The sequence below is a fragment of the Perognathus longimembris genome, unplaced genomic scaffold (assembly GCF_023159225.1).
Source record: "Perognathus longimembris pacificus isolate PPM17 unplaced genomic scaffold, ASM2315922v1 HiC_scaffold_5770, whole genome shotgun sequence".
NCBI lineage: Eukaryota > Metazoa > Chordata > Mammalia > Rodentia > Heteromyidae > Perognathus > Perognathus longimembris.
The window spans coordinates 66,311-86,789 of NW_025961234.1; the positions used below are offsets into that span (position 1 = coordinate 66,311).

Below are 20,479 nucleotides of genomic sequence, written 5' to 3' on the forward strand. Positions count from 1 at the left end.
CCCGCCCCCTCCTGAGTTAGTATAAATAGAGGCCCAGCCCCACACTCTGACTCTTTGGCCCTGTGATCAGCCACGAAGAGTGAGTCTGGAGCTCGGATCCCATTGGTGAGGAGCAGTGTGGAGGTATCCACTCTTTTACTACCTCTGGCTCTTGGGTTTGGTCGGTTTGGCCTGGTTGTTGCTGTGGACTTCTCCGTGTCCGTGTCCGTGTCCGTGTCTGTTGTGGTCGGTGGTGGGGCTTGACCTCAGGGCCCGGGCCCTGTCCCTGAGTCCCTTGGTTTTCAAGGCTCGTGCTGTGCCACTTGAGGCGCAGCCCCGCTTCTGACCTGTGAGTGTTTAGCTGGAGATAGGAGCCTCTCCGGGATTCTCCTGCCCTGGGTAGCTGGGGATAGTGATCTTCAGCTCCCCACCCCCCAAGTGGCTAGGATCAGGGGTGTGAGGCACCCGCGCCCCCTCGGCACGATGGACTGGGTCGCGGCCCAGGCCTGCCAGAAGGAACTGAGCTGCGTCATCTGCATGAGCACTTTCCTTGACCCGGTCACCACGGCCTGTGGGCACAGCTTTTGCCGACCCTGTCTCTGCCTGGCCTGGGAAGCAACCCAGGGCCCCGCCAGCTGCCCCATCTGCAGGGAGCCCGCCCAGCAGAGGGACCTGGTGACCAACGTGGTGCTGAAGGGCCTGGCCGCCATCGCCAGGAGGGCCGGCCTCAGGAGGTTCCTGCGCTCGGAGGAAGGCACGTGCGGGACGCACGGGGAGCCCAGGCAGAACTTCTGCGAGGTGGACAAGGACCTGCTGTGTGGGCGCTGCTCCGGGTCCCGCGAGCACGAGGCCCACCGACACCACCCGGTCGAACGGGCGGTCGAGGAGCAGCGGGAGACGATTCTCAAGCAAATGCGTGCCGTGTGGGAGAAGGTGCAAGAGAACCGGGCAGAGATCGCCGAGCAGAGGGGAACCATCGACCAGTGGATCTCCTACGTGAACCTGCACCGAGGGATGGCCTCGGATGTGTTTGCCGTGCTGCATCTGGCTTCCCCCGAGGAGGAGCGATGGTATTCCGAGACGCTCCTCCACGAGGGGAGCGTGATTTTACTGCATCTCAGAGCCACGGAAACCCAAATGCTTCGGTACGGGCGTCACCTGCGAGAAACCTATCAGGAGCTGATGAGGACATACCAGATGGCAGAGGGGGACCTTCTCCGGGAGGCGGAATCCACCCTGGAGAGCTGCGAGGCGCTGTTGGCTTGCATGCCTCGTCGCCTGATGCCGCAGCTCAGGGCTCCCCAAGTCCCTGGGCTGATGGAGAGGCTGGAGCGGTTCCGAGTGGACATTTCCTTCCAGAAAGCCACGCACGATCCGCTTAGGCCGGCCGGGCAGAGGGGAGACCACGCAGATGCGCTTTGGAACTCGGAAGGCTGGGCCAATTCGACCGCTTTTGGCTCCCGGGTCTTCAGCTCTGGGCAGCATTACTGGGAGCTCAGTGGCAACGACTCTGCCACCTGGGCGGCGGGGGTCTGTAGGGATTCCGCCATAGGCAGCCACGCGCCCATGAGCCAATCCGGGGACCTTTTCCTCCTCTTGTGTGTGAAGGGGAACACGCACTACACCCTCTTCACCACCTCCCCGGTGCTTCCTCACTACGTGGAACGGCCATTGGGCCGTGTTGGCGTGCTTCTGGATCTCGACAATGGAAGTGTGAGCTTTTGGAATGTAGCCAAGAGGTCCCTGATCTGGAGGTACCCCAACGGCTCTTTCCAGTTCCCCGTCAGGCCGCTTCTCCACGGTGCTGTCTCAGGATCTTGAGCTGAGAGCCATTCTGGGTGTTGAGGATTCTGGAGCAGAGAGGCCTGGGCGTGGTATGAGGGAGGGAGGGAGGGAGGGAGGGAGGGAGGGAGGGAGGGAACTTTTGGGAGGACTTGCAGCAAAGAGGAAGTTCCAGGTGGGGTTTGCTGGGAGGGTACATTCAAAGCCCCATTGATATGCAAATGGTTACCCCCCAGGGAATGCTCAGGTACAAGCCCTTTTCCCAGCTAGGTCCCATACCCCGCCCCTTCCTGAGTTAGTATAAATAGAGGCCCAGCCCCAGACTCTGACTCTTTGGCCCTGTGATCAGCCACGAAGAGTGAGTCTGGAGCTCGGATCCCATTGGTGAGGAGCAGTGTGGAGGTATCCACTCTTTTACTACCTCTGGCTCTTGGGTTTGGTCGGTTTGGCCTGGTTGTTGCTGTGGACTTCTCCGTGTCCGTGTCCGTGTCCGTGTCTGTTGTGGTCGGTGGTGGGGCTTGACCTCAGGGCCCGGGCCCTGTCCCTGAGTCCCTTGGTTTTCAAGGCTCGTGCTGTGCCACTTGAGGCGCAGCCCCGCTTCTGACCTGTGAGTGTTTAGCTGGAGATAGGAGCCTCTCCGGGATTCTCCTGCCCTGGGTAGCTGGGGATAGTGATCTTCAGCTCCCCACCCCCCAAGTGGCTAGGATCAGGGGTGTGAGGCACCCGCGCCCCCTCGGCACGATGGACTGGGTCGCGGCCCAGGCCTGCCAGAAGGAACTGAGCTGCGTCATCTGCATGAGCACTTTCCTTGACCCGGTCACCACGGCCTGTGGGCACAGCTTTTGCCGACCCTGTCTCTGCCTGGCCTGGGAAGCAACCCAGGGCCCCGCCAGCTGCCCCATCTGCAGGGAGCCCGCCCAGCAGAGGGACCTGGTGACCAACGTGGTGCTGAAGGGCCTGGCCGCCATCGCCAGGAGGGCCGGCCTCAGGAGGTTCCTGCGCTCGGAGGAAGGCACGTGCGGGACGCACGGGGAGCCCAGGCAGAACTTCTGCGAGGTGGACAAGGACCTGCTGTGTGGGCGCTGCTCCGGGTCCCGCGAGCACGAGGCCCACCGACACCACCCGGTCGAACGGGCGGTCGAGGAGCAGCGGGAGACGATTCTCAAGCAAATGCGTGCCGTGTGGGAGAAGGTGCAAGAGAACCGGGCAGAGATCGCCGAGCAGAGGGGAACCATCGACCAGTGGATCTCCTACGTGAACCTGCACCGAGGGATGGCCTCGGATGTGTTTGCCGTGCTGCATCTGGCTTCCCCCGAGGAGGAGCGATGGTATTCCGAGACGCTCCTCCACGAGGGGAGCGTGATTTTACTGCATCTCAGAGCCACGGAAACCCAAATGCTTCGGTACGGGCGTCACCTGCGAGAAACCTATCAGGAGCTGATGAGGACATACCAGATGGCAGAGGGGGACCTTCTCCGGGAGGCGGAATCCACCCTGGAGAGCTGCGAGGCGCTGTTGGCTTGCATGCCTCGTCGCCTGATGCCGCAGCTCAGGGCTCCCCAAGTCCCTGGGCTGATGGAGAGGCTGGAGCGGTTCCGAGTGGACATTTCCTTCCAGAAAGCCACGCACGATCCGCTTAGGCCGGCCGGGCAGAGGGGAGACCACGCAGATGCGCTTTGGAACTCGGAAGGCTGGGCCAATTCGACCGCTTTTGGCTCCCGGGTCTTCAGCTCTGGGCAGCATTACTGGGAGCTCAGTGGCAACGACTCTGCCACCTGGGCGGCGGGGGTCTGTAGGGATTCCGCCATAGGCAGCCACGCGCCCATGAGCCAATCCGGGGACCTTTTCCTCCTCTTGTGTGTGAAGGGGAACACGCACTACACCCTCTTCACCACCTCCCCGGTGCTTCCTCACTACGTGGAACGGCCATTGGGCCGTGTTGGCGTGCTTCTGGATCTCGACAATGGAAGTGTGAGCTTTTGGAATGTAGCCAAGAGGTCCCTGATCTGGAGGTACCCCAACGGCTCTTTCCAGTTCCCCGTCAGGCCGCTTCTCCACGGTGCTGTCTCAGGATCTTGAGCTGAGAGCCATTCTGGGTGTTGAGGATTCTGGAGCAGAGAGGCCTGGGCATGTAAGGGAGGGAGGGAGAGGGGAGGGAGGGAGGGAGGGAGGGAGGGAGGGAACTTTTGGGAGGGCTTGCAGGAAAGAGGAAGTTCCAGGTGGGGTTTGCTGGGAGGGTACATTCAGAGCCCCATTGATATGCAAATGGTTACCCCCCAGGGAATGCTCAGGTACAAGCCCTTTTCCCAGCTAGGTCCCATACCCCGCCCCCTCCTGAGTTAGTATAAATAGAGGCCCAGCCCCACACTCTGACTCTTTGGCCCTGTGATCAGCCACGAAGAGTGAGTCTGGAGCTCGGATCCCATTGGTGAGGAGCAGTGTGGAGGTATCCACTCTTTTACTACCTCTGGCTCTTGGGTTTGGTCGGTTTGGCCTGGTTGTTGCTGTGGACTTCTCCGTGTCCGTGTCCGTGTCCGTGTCTGTTGTGGTCGGTGGTGGGGCTTGACCTCAGGGCCCGGGCCCTGTCCCTGAGTCCCTTGGTTTTCAAGGCTCGTGCTGTGCCACTTGAGGCGCAGCCCCGCTTCTGACCTGTGAGTGTTTAGCTGGAGATAGGAGCCTCTCCGGGATTCTCCTGCCCTGGGTAGCTGGGGATAGTGATCTTCAGCTCCCCACCCCCCAAGTGGCTAGGATCAGGGGTGTGAGGCACCCGCGCCCCCTCGGCACGATGGACTGGGTCGCGGCCCAGGCCTGCCAGAAGGAACTGAGCTGCGTCATCTGCATGAGCACTTTCCTTGACCCGGTCACCACGGCCTGTGGGCACAGCTTTTGCCGACCCTGTCTCTGCCTGGCCTGGGAAGCAACCCAGGGCCCCGCCAGCTGCCCCATCTGCAGGGAGCCCGCCCAGCAGAGGGACCTGGTGACCAACGTGGTGCTGAAGGGCCTGGCCGCCATCGCCAGGAGGGCCGGCCTCAGGAGGTTCCTGCGCTCGGAGGAAGGCACGTGCGGGACGCACGGGGAGCCCAGGCAGAACTTCTGCGAGGTGGACAAGGACCTGCTGTGTGGGCGCTGCTCCGGGTCCCGCGAGCACGAGGCCCACCGACACCACCCGGTCGAACGGGCGGTCGAGGAGCAGCGGGAGACGATTCTCAAGCAAATGCGTGCCGTGTGGGAGAAGGTGCAAGAGAACCGGGCAGAGATCGCCGAGCAGAGGGGAACCATCGACCAGTGGATCTCCTACGTGAACCTGCACCGAGGGATGGCCTCGGATGTGTTTGCCGTGCTGCATCTGGCTTCCCCCGAGGAGGAGCGATGGTATTCCGAGACGCTCCTCCACGAGGGGAGCGTGATTTTACTGCATCTCAGAGCCACGGAAACCCAAATGCTTCGGTACGGGCGTCACCTGCGAGAAACCTATCAGGAGCTGATGAGGACATACCAGATGGCAGAGGGGGACCTTCTCCGGGAGGCGGAATCCACCCTGGAGAGCTGCGAGGCGCTGTTGGCTTGCATGCCTCGTCGCCTGATGCCGCAGCTCAGGGCTCCCCAAGTCCCTGGGCTGATGGAGAGGCTGGAGCGGTTCCGAGTGGACATTTCCTTCCAGAAAGCCACGCACGATCCGCTTAGGCCGGCCGGGCAGAGGGGAGACCACGCAGATGCGCTTTGGAACTCGGAAGGCTGGGCCAATTCGACCGCTTTTGGCTCCCGGGTCTTCAGCTCTGGGCAGCATTACTGGGAGCTCAGTGGCAACGACTCTGCCACCTGGGCGGCGGGGGTCTGTAGGGATTCCGCCATAGGCAGCCACGCGCCCATGAGCCAATCCGGGGACCTTTTCCTCCTCTTGTGTGTGAAGGGGAACACGCACTACACCCTCTTCACCACCTCCCCGGTGCTTCCTCACTACGTGGAACGGCCATTGGGCCGTGTTGGCGTGCTTCTGGATCTCGACAATGGAAGTGTGAGCTTTTGGAATGTAGCCAAGAGGTCCCTGATCTGGAGGTACCCCAACGGCTCTTTCCAGTTCCCCGTCAGGCCGCTTCTCCACGGTGCTGTCTCAGGATCTTGAGCTGAGAGCCATTCTGGGTGTTGAGGATTCTGGAGCAGAGAGGCCTGGGCGTGGTATGAGGGAGGGAGGGAGGGAGGGAGGGAGGGAGGGAGGGAGGGAACTTTTGGGAGGACTTGCAGCAAAGAGGAAGTTCCAGGTGGGGTTTGCTGGGAGGGTACATTCAAAGCCCCATTGATATGCAAATGGTTACCCCCCAGGGAATGCTCAGGTACAAGCCCTTTTCCCAGCTAGGTCCCATACCCCGCCCCTTCCTGAGTTAGTATAAATAGAGGCCCAGCCCCAGACTCTGACTCTTTGGCCCTGTGATCAGCCACGAAGAGTGAGTCTGGAGCTCGGATCCCATTGGTGAGGAGCAGTGTGGAGGTATCCACTCTTTTACTACCTCTGGCTCTTGGGTTTGGTCGGTTTGGCCTGGTTGTTGCTGTGGACTTCTCCGTGTCCGTGTCCGTGTCCGTGTCTGTTGTGGTCGGTGGTGGGGCTTGACCTCAGGGCCCGGGCCCTGTCCCTGAGTCCCTTGGTTTTCAAGGCTCGTGCTGTGCCACTTGAGGCGCAGCCCCGCTTCTGACCTGTGAGTGTTTAGCTGGAGATAGGAGCCTCTCCGGGATTCTCCTGCCCTGGGTAGCTGGGGATAGTGATCTTCAGCTCCCCACCCCCCAAGTGGCTAGGATCAGGGGTGTGAGGCACCCGCGCCCCCTCGGCACGATGGACTGGGTCGCGGCCCAGGCCTGCCAGAAGGAACTGAGCTGCGTCATCTGCATGAGCACTTTCCTTGACCCGGTCACCACGGCCTGTGGGCACAGCTTTTGCCGACCCTGTCTCTGCCTGGCCTGGGAAGCAACCCAGGGCCCCGCCAGCTGCCCCATCTGCAGGGAGCCCGCCCAGCAGAGGGACCTGGTGACCAACGTGGTGCTGAAGGGCCTGGCCGCCATCGCCAGGAGGGCCGGCCTCAGGAGGTTCCTGCGCTCGGAGGAAGGCACGTGCGGGACGCACGGGGAGCCCAGGCAGAACTTCTGCGAGGTGGACAAGGACCTGCTGTGTGGGCGCTGCTCCGGGTCCCGCGAGCACGAGGCCCACCGACACCACCCGGTCGAACGGGCGGTCGAGGAGCAGCGGGAGACGATTCTCAAGCAAATGCGTGCCGTGTGGGAGAAGGTGCAAGAGAACCGGGCAGAGATCGCCGAGCAGAGGGGAACCATCGACCAGTGGATCTCCTACGTGAACCTGCACCGAGGGATGGCCTCGGATGTGTTTGCCGTGCTGCATCTGGCTTCCCCCGAGGAGGAGCGATGGTATTCCGAGACGCTCCTCCACGAGGGGAGCGTGATTTTACTGCATCTCAGAGCCACGGAAACCCAAATGCTTCGGTACGGGCGTCACCTGCGAGAAACCTATCAGGAGCTGATGAGGACATACCAGATGGCAGAGGGGGACCTTCTCCGGGAGGCGGAATCCACCCTGGAGAGCTGCGAGGCGCTGTTGGCTTGCATGCCTCGTCGCCTGATGCCGCAGCTCAGGGCTCCCCAAGTCCCTGGGCTGATGGAGAGGCTGGAGCGGTTCCGAGTGGACATTTCCTTCCAGAAAGCCACGCACGATCCGCTTAGGCCGGCCGGGCAGAGGGGAGACCACGCAGATGCGCTTTGGAACTCGGAAGGCTGGGCCAATTCGACCGCTTTTGGCTCCCGGGTCTTCAGCTCTGGGCAGCATTACTGGGAGCTCAGTGGCAACGACTCTGCCACCTGGGCGGCGGGGGTCTGTAGGGATTCCGCCATAGGCAGCCACGCGCCCATGAGCCAATCCGGGGACCTTTTCCTCCTCTTGTGTGTGAAGGGGAACACGCACTACACCCTCTTCACCACCTCCCCGGTGCTTCCTCACTACGTGGAACGGCCATTGGGCCGTGTTGGCGTGCTTCTGGATCTCGACAATGGAAGTGTGAGCTTTTGGAATGTAGCCAAGAGGTCCCTGATCTGGAGGTACCCCAACGGCTCTTTCCAGTTCCCCGTCAGGCCGCTTCTCCACGGTGCTGTCTCAGGATCTTGAGCTGAGAGCCATTCTGGGTGTTGAGGATTCTGGAGCAGAGAGGCCTGGGCATGTAAGGGAGGGAGGAGAGGGGAGGGAGGGAGGGAGGGAGGGAGGGAGGGAACTTTTGGGAGGGCTTGCAGGAAAGAGGAAGTTCCAGGTGGGGTTTGCTGGGAGGGTACATTCAGAGCCCCATTGATATGCAAATGGTTACCCCCCAGGGAATGCTCAGGTACAAGCCCTTTTCCCAGCTAGGTCCCATACCCCGCCCCTCCTGAGTTAGTATAAATAGAGGCCCAGCCCCACACTCTGACTCTTTGGCCCTGTGATCAGCCACGAAGAGTGAGTCTGGAGCTCGGATCCCATTGGTGAGGAGCAGTGTGGAGGTATCCACTCTTTTACTACCTCTGGCTCTTGGGTTTGGTCGGTTTGGCCTGGTTGTTGCTGTGGACTTCTCCGTGTCCGTGTCCGTGTCCGTGTCTGTTGTGGTCGGTGGTGGGGCTTGACCTCAGGGCCCGGGCCCTGTCCCTGAGTCCCTTGGTTTTCAAGGCTCGTGCTGTGCCACTTGAGGCGCAGCCCCGCTTCTGACCTGTGAGTGTTTAGCTGGAGATAGGAGCCTCTCCGGGATTCTCCTGCCCTGGGTAGCTGGGGATAGTGATCTTCAGCTCCCCACCCCCCAAGTGGCTAGGATCAGGGGTGTGAGGCACCCGCGCCCCCTCGGCACGATGGACTGGGTCGCGGCCCAGGCCTGCCAGAAGGAACTGAGCTGCGTCATCTGCATGAGCACTTTCCTTGACCCGGTCACCACGGCCTGTGGGCACAGCTTTTGCCGACCCTGTCTCTGCCTGGCCTGGGAAGCAACCCAGGGCCCCGCCAGCTGCCCCATCTGCAGGGAGCCCGCCCAGCAGAGGGACCTGGTGACCAACGTGGTGCTGAAGGGCCTGGCCGCCATCGCCAGGAGGGCCGGCCTCAGGAGGTTCCTGCGCTCGGAGGAAGGCACGTGCGGGACGCACGGGGAGCCCAGGCAGAACTTCTGCGAGGTGGACAAGGACCTGCTGTGTGGGCGCTGCTCCGGGTCCCGCGAGCACGAGGCCCACCGACACCACCCGGTCGAACGGGCGGTCGAGGAGCAGCGGGAGACGATTCTCAAGCAAATGCGTGCCGTGTGGGAGAAGGTGCAAGAGAACCGGGCAGAGATCGCCGAGCAGAGGGGAACCATCGACCAGTGGATCTCCTACGTGAACCTGCACCGAGGGATGGCCTCGGATGTGTTTGCCGTGCTGCATCTGGCTTCCCCCGAGGAGGAGCGATGGTATTCCGAGACGCTCCTCCACGAGGGGAGCGTGATTTTACTGCATCTCAGAGCCACGGAAACCCAAATGCTTCGGTACGGGCGTCACCTGCGAGAAACCTATCAGGAGCTGATGAGGACATACCAGATGGCAGAGGGGGACCTTCTCCGGGAGGCGGAATCCACCCTGGAGAGCTGCGAGGCGCTGTTGGCTTGCATGCCTCGTCGCCTGATGCCGCAGCTCAGGGCTCCCCAAGTCCCTGGGCTGATGGAGAGGCTGGAGCGGTTCCGAGTGGACATTTCCTTCCAGAAAGCCACGCACGATCCGCTTAGGCCGGCCGGGCAGAGGGGAGACCACGCAGATGCGCTTTGGAACTCGGAAGGCTGGGCCAATTCGACCGCTTTTGGCTCCCGGGTCTTCAGCTCTGGGCAGCATTACTGGGAGCTCAGTGGCAACGACTCTGCCACCTGGGCGGCGGGGGTCTGTAGGGATTCCGCCATAGGCAGCCACGCGCCCATGAGCCAATCCGGGGACCTTTTCCTCCTCTTGTGTGTGAAGGGGAACACGCACTACACCCTCTTCACCACCTCCCCGGTGCTTCCTCACTACGTGGAACGGCCATTGGGCCGTGTTGGCGTGCTTCTGGATCTCGACAATGGAAGTGTGAGCTTTTGGAATGTAGCCAAGAGGTCCCTGATCTGGAGGTACCCCAACGGCTCTTTCCAGTTCCCCGTCAGGCCGCTTCTCCACGGTGCTGTCTCAGGATCTTGAGCTGAGAGCCATTCTGGGTGTTGAGGATTCTGGAGCAGAGAGGCCTGGGCGTGGTAAGGGAGGGAGGGAGGGAGGGAGGGAGGGAGGGAGGGAGGGAACTTTTGGGAGGACTTGCAGCAAAGAGGAAGTTCCAGGTGGGGTTTGCTGGGAGGGTACATTCAAAGCCCCATTGATATGCAAATGGTTACCCCCCAGGGAATGCTCAGGTACAAGCCCTTTTTCCAGCTAGGTCCCATACCCCGCCCCTTCCTGAGTTAGTATAAATAGAGGCCCAGCCCCAGACTCTGACTCTTTGGCCCTGTGATCAGCCACGAAGAGTGAGTCTGGAGCTCGGATCCCATTGGTGAGGAGCAGTGTGGAGGTATCCACTCTTTTACTACCTCTGGCTCTTGGGTTTGGTCGGTTTGGCCTGGTTGTTGCTGTGGACTTCTCCGTGTCCGTGTCCGTGTCCGTGTCTGTTGTGGTCGGTGGTGGGGCTTGACCTCAGGGCCCGGGCCCTGTCCCTGAGTCCCTTGGTTTTCAAGGCTCGTGCTGTGCCACTTGAGGCGCAGCCCCGCTTCTGACCTGTGAGTGTTTAGCTGGAGATAGGAGCCTCTCCGGGATTCTCCTGCCCTGGGTAGCTGGGGATAGTGATCTTCAGCTCCCCACCCCCCAAGTGGCTAGGATCAGGGGTGTGAGGCACCCGCGCCCCCTCGGCACGATGGACTGGGTCGCGGCCCAGGCCTGCCAGAAGGAACTGAGCTGCGTCATCTGCATGAGCACTTTCCTTGACCCGGTCACCACGGCCTGTGGGCACAGCTTTTGCCGACCCTGTCTCTGCCTGGCCTGGGAAGCAACCCAGGGCCCCGCCAGCTGCCCCATCTGCAGGGAGCCCGCCCAGCAGAGGGACCTGGTGACCAACGTGGTGCTGAAGGGCCTGGCCGCCATCGCCAGGAGGGCCGGCCTCAGGAGGTTCCTGCGCTCGGAGGAAGGCACGTGCGGGACGCACGGGGAGCCCAGGCAGAACTTCTGCGAGGTGGACAAGGACCTGCTGTGTGGGCGCTGCTCCGGGTCCCGCGAGCACGAGGCCCACCGACACCACCCGGTCGAACGGGCGGTCGAGGAGCAGCGGGAGACGATTCTCAAGCAAATGCGTGCCGTGTGGAGAAGGTGCAAGAGAACCGGGCAGAGATCGCCGAGCAGAGGGGAACCATCGACCAGTGGATCTCCTACGTGAACCTGCACCGAGGGATGGCCTCGGATGTGTTTGCCGTGCTGCATCTGGCTTCCCCCGAGGAGGAGCGATGGTATTCCGAGACGCTCCTCCACGAGGGGAGCGTGATTTTACTGCATCTCAGAGCCACGGAAACCCAAATGCTTCGGTACGGGCGTCACCTGCGAGAAACCTATCAGGAGCTGATGAGGACATACCAGATGGCAGAGGGGGACCTTCTCCGGGAGGCGGAATCCACCCTGGAGAGCTGCGAGGCGCTGTTGGCTTGCATGCCTCGTCGCCTGATGCCGCAGCTCAGGGCTCCCCAAGTCCCTGGGCTGATGGAGAGGCTGGAGCGGTTCCGAGTGGACATTTCCTTCCAGAAAGCCACGCACGATCCGCTTAGGCCGGCCGGGCAGAGGGGAGACCACGCAGATGCGCTTTGGAACTCGGAAGGCTGGGCCAATTCGACCGCTTTTGGCTCCCGGGTCTTCAGCTCTGGGCAGCATTACTGGGAGCTCAGTGGCAACGACTCTGCCACCTGGGCGGCGGGGGTCTGTAGGGATTCCGCCATAGGCAGCCACGCGCCCATGAGCCAATCCGGGGACCTTTTCCTCCTCTTGTGTGTGAAGGGGAACACGCACTACACCCTCTTCACCACCTCCCCGGTGCTTCCTCACTACGTGGAACGGCCATTGGGCCGTGTTGGCGTGCTTCTGGATCTCGACAATGGAAGTGTGAGCTTTTGGAATGTAGCCAAGAGGTCCCTGATCTGGAGGTACCCCAACGGCTCTTTCCAGTTCCCGTCAGGCCGCTTCTCCACGGTGCTGTCTCAGGATCTTGAGCTGAGAGCCATTCTGGGTGTTGAGGATTCTGGAGCAGAGAGGCCTGGGCGTGGTATGAGGGAGGGAGGGAGGGAGGGAGGGAGGGAGGGAGGGAGGGAACTTTTGGGAGGACTTGCAGCAAAGAGGAAGTTCCAGGTGGGTTTGCTGGGAGGGTACATTCAAAGCCCCATGATATGCAAATGGTTACCCCCCAGGGAATGCTCAGGTACAAGCCCTTTTCCCAGCTAGGTCCCATACCCCGCCCCTTCCTGAGTTAGTATAAATAGAGGCCCAGCCCCAGACTCTGACTCTTTGGCCCTGTGATCAGCCACGAAGAGTGAGTCTGGAGCTCGGATCCCATTGGTGAGGAGCAGTGTGGAGGTATCCACTCTTTACTACCTCTGGCTCTTGGGTTTGGTCGGTTTGGCCTGGTTGTTGCTGTGGACTTCTCCGTGTCCGTGTCCGTGTCCGTGTCTGTTGTGGTCGGTGGTGGGGCTTGACCTCAGGGCCCGGGCCCTGTCCCTGAGTCCCTTGGTTTTCAAGGCTCGTGCTGTGCCACTTGAGGCGCAGCCCCGCTTCTGACCTGTGAGTGTTTAGCTGGAGATAGGAGCCTCTCCGGGATTCTCCTGCCCTGGGTAGCTGGGGATAGTGATCTTCAGCTCCCCACCCCCCAAGTGGCTAGGATCAGGGTGTGAGGCACCCGCGCCCCCCTCGGCACGATGGACTGGGTCGCGGCCCAGGCCTGCCAGAAGGAACTGAGCTGCGTCATCTGCATGAGCACTTTCCTTGACCGGTCACCACGGCCTGTGGGCACAGCTTTTGCCGACCCTGTCTCTGCCTGGCCTGGGAAGCAACCCAGGGCCCCGCCAGCTGCCCATCTGCAGGGAGCCCGCCCAGCAGAGGGACCTGGTGACCAACGTGGTGCTGAAGGGCCTGGCCGCCATCGCCAGGAGGGCCGGCCTCAGGAGGTTCCTGCGCTCGGAGGAAGGCACGTGCGGGACGCACGGGGAGCCCAGGCAGAACTTCTGCGAGGTGGACAAGGACCTGCTGTGTGGGCGCTGCTCCGGGTCCCGCGAGCACGAGGCCCACCGACACCACCCGGTCGAACGGGCGGTCGAGGAGCAGCGGGAGACGATTCTCAAGCAAATGCGTGCCGTGTGGGAGAAGGTGCAAGAGAACCGGGCAGAGATCGCCGAGCAGAGGGGAACCATCGACCAGTGGATCTCCTACGTGAACCTGCACCGAGGGATGGCCTCGGATGTGTTTGCCGTGCTGCATCTGGCTTCCCCCGAGGAGGAGCGATGGTATTCCGAGACGCTCCTCCACGAGGGGAGCGTGATTTTACTGCATCTCAGAGCCACGGAAACCCAAATGCTTCGGTACGGGCGTCACCTGCGAGAAACCTATCAGGAGCTGATGAGGACATACCAGATGGCAGAGGGGGACCTTCTCCGGGAGGCGGAATCCACCCTGGAGAGCTGCGAGGCGCTGTTGGCTTGCATGCCTCGTCGCCTGATGCCGCAGCTCAGGGCTCCCCAAGTCCCTGGGCTGATGGAGAGGCTGGAGCGGTTCCGAGTGGACATTTCCTTCCAGAAAGCCACGCACGATCCGCTTAGGCCGGCCGGGCAGAGGGGAGACCACGCAGATGCGCTTTGGAACTCGGAAGGCTGGGCCAATTCGACCGCTTTTGGCTCCCGGGTCTCAGCTCTGGGCAGCATTACTGGGAGCTCAGTGGCAACGACTCTGCCACCTGGGCGGCGGGGGTCTGTAGGGATTCCGCCATAGGCAGCCACGCGCCCATGAGCCAATCCGGGGACCTTTTCCTCCTCTTGTGTGTGAAGGGGAACACGCACTACACCCTCTTCACCACCTCCCGGTGCTTCCTCACTACGTGGAACGGCCATTGGGCCGTGTTGGCGTGCTTCTGGATCTCGACAATGGAAGTGTGAGCTTTTGGAATGTAGCCAAGAGGTCCCTGATCTGGAGGTACCCCAACGGCTCTTTCCAGTTCCCCGTCAGGCCGCTTCTCCACGGTGCTGTCTCAGGATCTTGAGCTGAGAGCCATTCTGGGTGTTGAGGATTCTGGAGCAGAGAGGCCTGGGCATGTAAGGGAGGGAGGGAGAGGGGAGGGAGGGAGGGAGGGAGGGAGGGAGGGAACTTTTGGGAGGGCTTGCAGGAAAGAGGAAGTTCCAGGTGGGGTTTGCTGGGAGGGTACATTCAGAGCCCCATTGATATGCAAATGGTTACCCCCCAGGGAATGCTCAGGTACAAGCCCTTTTCCCCAGCTAGGTCCCATACCCCGCCCCCTCCTGAGTTAGTATAAATAGAGGCCCAGCCCCACACTCTGACTCTTTGGCCCTGTGATCAGCCACGAAGAGTGAGTCTGGAGCTCGGATCCCATTGGTGAGGAGCAGTGTGGAGGTATCCACTCTTTTACTACCTCTGGCTCTTGGGTTTGGTCGGTTTGGCCTGGTTGTTGCTGTGGACTTCTCCGTGTCCGTGTCCGTGTCCGTGTCTGTTGTGGTCGGTGGTGGGGCTTGACCTCAGGGCCCGGGCCCTGTCCCTGAGTCCCTTGGTTTTCAAGGCTCGTGCTGTGCCACTTGAGGCGCAGCCCCGCTTCTGACCTGTGAGTGTTTAGCTGGAGATAGGAGCCTCTCCGGGATTCTCCTGCCCTGGGTAGCTGGGGATAGTGATCTTCAGCTCCCCACCCCCCAAGTGGCTAGGATCAGGGGTGTGAGGCACCCGCGCCCCCTCGGCACGATGGACTGGGTCGCGGCCCAGGCCTGCCAGAAGGAACTGAGCTGCGTCATCTGCATGAGCACTTTCCTTGACCCGGTCACCACGGCCTGTGGGCACAGCTTTTGCCGACCCTGTCTCTGCCTGGCCTGGGAAGCAACCCAGGGCCCCGCCAGCTGCCCCATCTGCAGGGAGCCCGCCCAGCAGAGGGACCTGGTGACCAACGTGGTGCTGAAGGGCCTGGCCGCCATCGCCAGGAGGGCCGGCCTCAGGAGGTTCCTGCGCTCGGAGGAAGGCACGTGCGGGACGCACGGGGAGCCCAGGCAGAACTTCTGCGAGGTGGACAAGGACCTGCTGTGTGGGCGCTGCTCCGGGTCCCGCGAGCACGAGGCCCACCGACACCACCCGGTCGAACGGGCGGTCGAGGAGCAGCGGGAGACGATTCTCAAGCAAATGCGTGCCGTGTGGGAGAAGGTGCAAGAGAACCGGGCAGAGATCGCCGAGCAGAGGGGAACCATCGACCAGTGGATCTCCTACGTGAACCTGCACCGAGGGATGGCCTCGGATGTGTTTGCCGTGCTGCATCTGCTTCCCCCGAGGAGGAGCGATGGTATTCCGAGACGCTCCTCCACGAGGGGAGCGTGATTTTACTGCATCTCAGAGCCACGGAAACCCAAATGCTTCGGTACGGGCGTCACCTGCGAGAAACCTATCAGGAGCTGATGAGGACATACCAGATGGCAGAGGGGGACCTTCTCGGGAGGCGGAATCCACCCTGGAGAGCTGCGAGGCGCTGTTGGCTTGCATGCCTCGTCGCCTGATGCCGCAGCTCAGGGCTCCCCAAGTCCCTGGGCTGATGGAGAGGCTGGAGCGGTTCCGAGTGGACATTTCCTTCCAGAAAGCCACGCACGATCCGCTTAGGCCGGCCGGGCAGAGGGGAGACCACGCAGATGCGCTTTGGAACTCGGAAGGCTGGGCCAATTCGACCGCTTTTGGCTCCCGGGTCTTCAGCTCTGGGCAGCATTACTGGGAGCTCAGTGGCAACGACTCTGCCACCTGGGCGGCGGGGGTCTGTAGGGATTCCGCCATAGGCAGCCACGCGCCCATGAGCCAATCCGGGGACCTTTTCCTCCTCTTGTGTGTGAAGGGGAACACGCACTACACCCTCTTCACCACCTCCCCGGTGCTTCCTACTACGTGGAACGGCCATTGGGCCGTGTTGGCGTGCTTCTGGATCTCGACAATGGAAGTGTGAGCTTTTGGAATGTAGCCAAGAGGTCCCTGATCTGGAGGTACCCCAACGGCTCTTCCAGTTCCCCGTCAGGCCGCTTCTCCACGGTGCTGTCTCAGGATCTTGAGCTGAGAGCCATTCTGGGTGTTGAGGATTCTGGAGCAGAGAGGCCTGGGCGTGGTATGAGGGAGGGAGGGAGGAGGGAGGGAGGGAGGGAGGGAGGGAACTTTTGGGAGGACTTGCAGCAAAGAGGAAGTTCCAGGTGGGGTTTGCTGGGAGGGTACATTCAAAGCCCCATTGATATGCAAATGGTTACCCCCCAGGGAATGCTCAGGTACAAGCCCTTTTCCCAGCTAGGTCCCATACCCCGCCCCTTCCTGAGTTAGTATAAATAGAGGCCCAGCCCAGACTCTGACTCTTTGGCCCTGTGATCAGCCACGAAGAGTGAGTCTGGAGCTCGGATCCCATTGGTGAGGAGCAGTGTGGAGGTATCCACTCTTTTACTACCTCTGGCTCTTGGGTTTGGTCGGTTTGGCCTGGTTGTTGCTGTGGACTTCTCCGTGTCCGTGTCCGTGTCCGTGTCTGTTGTGGTCGGTGGTGGGGCTTGACCTCAGGGCCCGGGCCCTGTCCCTGAGTCCCTTGGTTTTCAAGGCTCGTGCTGTGCCACTTGAGGCGCAGCCCCGCTTCTGACCTGTGAGTGTTTAGCTGGAGATAGGAGCCTCTCCGGGATTCTCCTGCCCTGGGTAGCTGGGGATAGTGATCTTCAGCTCCCCACCCCCCAAGTGGCTAGGATCAGGGGTGTGAGGCACCCGCGCCCCCTCGGCACGATGGACTGGGTCGCGGCCCAGGCCTGCCAGAAGGAACTGAGCTGCGTCATCTGCATGAGCACTTTCCTTGACCCGGTCACCACGGCCTGTGGGCACAGCTTTTGCCGACCCTGTCTCTGCCTGGCCTGGGAAGCAACCCAGGGCCCCGCCAGCTGCCCCATCTGCAGGAGCCCGCCCAGCAGAGGGACCTGGTGACCAACGTGGTGCTGAAGGGCCTGGCCGCCATCGCCAGGAGGGCCGGCCTCAGGAGGTTCCTGCGCTCGGAGGAAGGCACGTGCGGGACGCACGGGAGCCCAGGCAGAACTTCTGCGAGGTGGACAAGGACCTGCTGTGTGGGCGCTGCTCCGGGTCCCGCGAGCACGAGGCCCACCGACACCACCCGGTCGAACGGGCGGTCGAGGAGCAGCGGGAGACGATTCTCAAGCAAATGCGTGCCGTGTGGGAGAAGGTGCAAGAGAACCGGGCAGAGATCGCCGAGCAGAGGGGAACCATCGACCAGTGGATCTCCTACGTGAACCTGCACCGAGGGATGGCCTCGGATGTGTTTGCCGTGCTGCATCTGGCTTCCCCCGAGGAGGAGCGATGGTATTCCGAGACGCTCCTCCACGAGGGGAGCGTGATTTTACTGCATCTCAGAGCCACGGAAACCCAAATGCTTCGGTACGGGCGTCACCTGCGAGAAACCTATCAGGAGCTGATGAGGACATACCAGATGGCAGAGGGGGACCTTCTCCGGGAGGCGGAATCCACCCTGGAGAGCTGCGAGGCGCTGTTGGCTTGCATGCCTCGTCGCCTGATGCCGCAGCTCAGGGCTCCCCAAGTCCCTGGGCTGATGGAGAGGCTGGAGCGGTTCCGAGTGGACATTTCCTTCCAGAAAGCCACGCACGATCCGCTTAGGCCGGCCGGGCAGAGGGAGACCACGCAGATGCGCTTTGGAACTCGGAAGGCTGGGCCAATTCGACCGCTTTTGGCTCCCGGGTCTTCAGCTCTGGGCAGCATTACTGGGAGCTCAGTGGCAACGACTCTGCCACCTGGGCGGCGGGGGTCTGTAGGGATTCCGCCATAGGCAGCCACGCGCCCATGAGCCAATCCGGGGACCTTTTCCTCCTCTTGTGTGTGAAGGGGAACACGCACTACACCCTCTTCACCACCTCCCCGGTGCTTCCTCACTACGTGGAACGGCCATTGGGCCGTGTTGGCGTGCTTCTGGATCTCGACAATGGAAGTGTGAGCTTTTGGAATGTAGCCAAGAGGTCCCTGATCTGGAGGTACCCCAACGGCTCTTTCCAGTTCCCCGTCAGGCCGCTTCTCCACGGTGCTGTCTCAGGATCTTGAGCTGAGAGCCATTCTGGGTGTTGAGGATTCTGGAGCAGAGAGGCCTGGGCATGTAAGGGAGGGAGGGAGAGGGGAGGGAGGGAGGGAGGGAGGGAGGGAGGGAACTTTTGGGAGGGCTTGCAGGAAAGAGGAAGTTCCAGGTGGGGTTTGCTGGGAGGGTACATTCAGAGCCCCATTGATATGCAAATGGTTACCCCCCAGGGAATGCTCAGGTACAAGCCCTTTTCCCAGCTAGGTCCCATACCCCGCCCCCTCCTGAGTTAGTATAAATAGAGGCCCAGCCCCACACTCTGACTCTTTGGCCCTGTGATCAGCCACGAAGAGTGAGTCTGGAGCTCGGATCCCATTGGTGAGGAGCAGTGTGGAGGTATCCACTCTTTTACTACCTCTGGCTCTTGGGTTTGGTCGGTTTGGCCTGGTTGTTGCTGTGGACTTCTCCGTGTCCGTGTCCGTGTCCGTGTCTGTTGTGGTCGGTGGTGGGGCTTGACCTCAGGGCCCGGGCCCTGTCCCTGAGTCCCTTGGTTTTCAAGGCTCGTGCTGTGCCACTTGAGGCGCAGCCCCGCTTCTGACCTGTGAGTGTTTAGCTGGAGATAGGAGCCTCTCCGGGATTCTCCTGCCCTGGGTAGCTGGGGATAGTGATCTTCAGCTCCCCACCCCCCAAGTGGCTAGGATCAGGGGTGTGAGGCACCCGCGCCCCTCGGCACGATGGACTGGGTCGCGGCCCAGGCCTGCCAGAAGGAACTGAGCTGCGTCATCTGCATGAGCACTTTCCTTGACCCGGTCACCACGGCCTGTGGGCACAGCTTTGCCGACCCTGTCTCTGCCTGGCCTGGGAAGCAACCCAGGCCCCGCCAGCTGCCCCATCTGCAGGGAGCCCGCCCAGCAGAGGGACCTGGTGACCAACGTGGTGCTGAAGGGCCTGGCCGCCATCGCCAGGAGGGCCGGCCTCAGGAGGTTCCTGCGCTCGGAGGAAGGCACGTGCGGGACGCACGGGGAGCCAGGCAGAACTTCTGCGAGGTGGACAAGGACCTGCTGTGTGGGCGCTGCTCCGGGTCCCGCGAGCACGAGGCCCACCGACACCACCCGGTCGAACGGGCGGTCGAGGAGCAGCGGGAGACGATTCTCAAGCAAATGCGTGCCGTGTGGGAGAAGGTGCAAGAGAACCGGGCAGAGATCGCCGAGCAGAGGGGAACCATCGACCAGTGGATCTCCTACGTGAACCTGCACCGAGGGATGGCCTCGGATGTGTTTGCCGTGCTGCATCTGGCTTCCCCCGAGGAGGAGCGATGGTATTCCGAGACGCTCCTCCACGAGGGGAGCGTGATTTTACTGCATCTCAGAGCCACGGAAACCCAAATGCTTCGGTACGGGCGTCACCTGCGAGAAACCTATCAGGAGCTGATGAGGACATACCAGATGGCAGAGGGGGACCTTCTCCGGGAGGCGGAATCCACCCTGGAGAGCTGCGAGGCGCTGTTGGCTTGCATGCCTCGTCGCCTGATGCCGCAGCTCAGGGCTCCCCAAGTCCCTGGGCTGATGGAGAGGCTGGAGCGGTTCCGAGTGGACATTCCTTCCAGAAAGCCACGCACGATCCGCTTAGGCCGGCCGGGCAGAGGGGAGACCACGCAGATGCGCTTTGGAACTCGGAAGGCTGGGCCAATTCGACCGCTTTTGGCTCCCGGGTCTTCAGCTCTGGGCAGCATTACTGGGAGCTCAGTGGCAACGACTCTGCCACCTGGGCGGCGGGGGTCTGTAGGGATTCCGCCATAGGCAGCCACGCGCCCATGAGCCAATCCGGGGACCTTTTCCTCCTCTTGTGTGTGAAGGGGAACACGCACTACACCCTCTTCACCACCTCCCCGGTGCTTCCTCACTACGTGGAACGGCCATTGGCCGTGTTGGCGTGCTTCTGGATCTCGACAATGGAAGTGTGAGCTTTTGGAATGTAGCCAAGAGGTCCCTGATCTGGAGGTACCCCAACGGCTCTTTCCAGTTCCCCGTCAGCCGCTTCTCCACGGTGCTGTCTCAGGATCTTGAGCTGAGAGCCATTCTGGGTGTTGAGGATTCTGGAGCAGAGAGGCCTGGGCGTGGTATGAGGGAGGGAGGGAGGGAGGGAGGGAGGGAGGGAGGGAGGGAACTTTTGGGAGGACTTGCAGCAAAGAGGAAGTTCCAGTTGGGGTTTGCTGGGAGGGTACATTCAAAGCCCCATTGATATGCAAATGGTTACCCCCCAGGGAATGCTCAGGTACAAGCCCTTTTCCCAGCTAGGTCCCATACCCCGCCCCTTCCTGAGTTAGTATAAATAGAGGCCCAGCCCCAGACTCTGACTCTTTGGCCCTGTGATCAGCCACGAAGAGTGAGTCTGGAG

General features: G+C 61.8%; 1 protein-coding gene across 1 annotated transcript; it reads left to right on the plus strand.

The window, feature by feature from the left end:
* The first annotated feature begins 14,729 nt into the window (after positions 1 to 14,729).
* LOC125345512 (tripartite motif-containing protein 43-like) lies at positions 14,730 to 18,112 on the plus strand. The gene is made up of 3 exons (XM_048337643.1): positions 14,730 to 15,057; positions 17,090 to 17,596; positions 17,674 to 18,112. Exons 1-3 carry the CDS (start codon positions 14,743 to 14,745, stop codon positions 18,109 to 18,111), a joined length of 1,260 nt encoding a protein of 419 aa, XP_048193600.1. The 5' UTR covers positions 14,730 to 14,742; the 3' UTR covers position 18,112.
* The last annotated feature ends 2,367 nt before the right edge of the window (positions 18,113 to 20,479 follow it).

Excerpts from the sequence above, each read along its gene's own strand:
- LOC125345512 (XM_048337643.1), top strand. The coding sequence starts at position 14,743 with ATGGACTGGGTCGCGGCCCAGGCCTGCCAGAAGGAACTGAGCTGCGTC. Across the intron at positions 15,058-17,089 it reads CCAGGCAGAACTTCTGCGAG|GTGGACAAGGACCTGCTGTG; the intron begins GTGGACAAGGAC and ends AACTTCTGCGAG. Across the intron at positions 17,597-17,673 it reads CGCAGCTCAGGGCTCCCCAA|GCCGGCCGGGCAGAGGGAGA; the intron begins GTCCCTGGGCTG and ends CGATCCGCTTAG.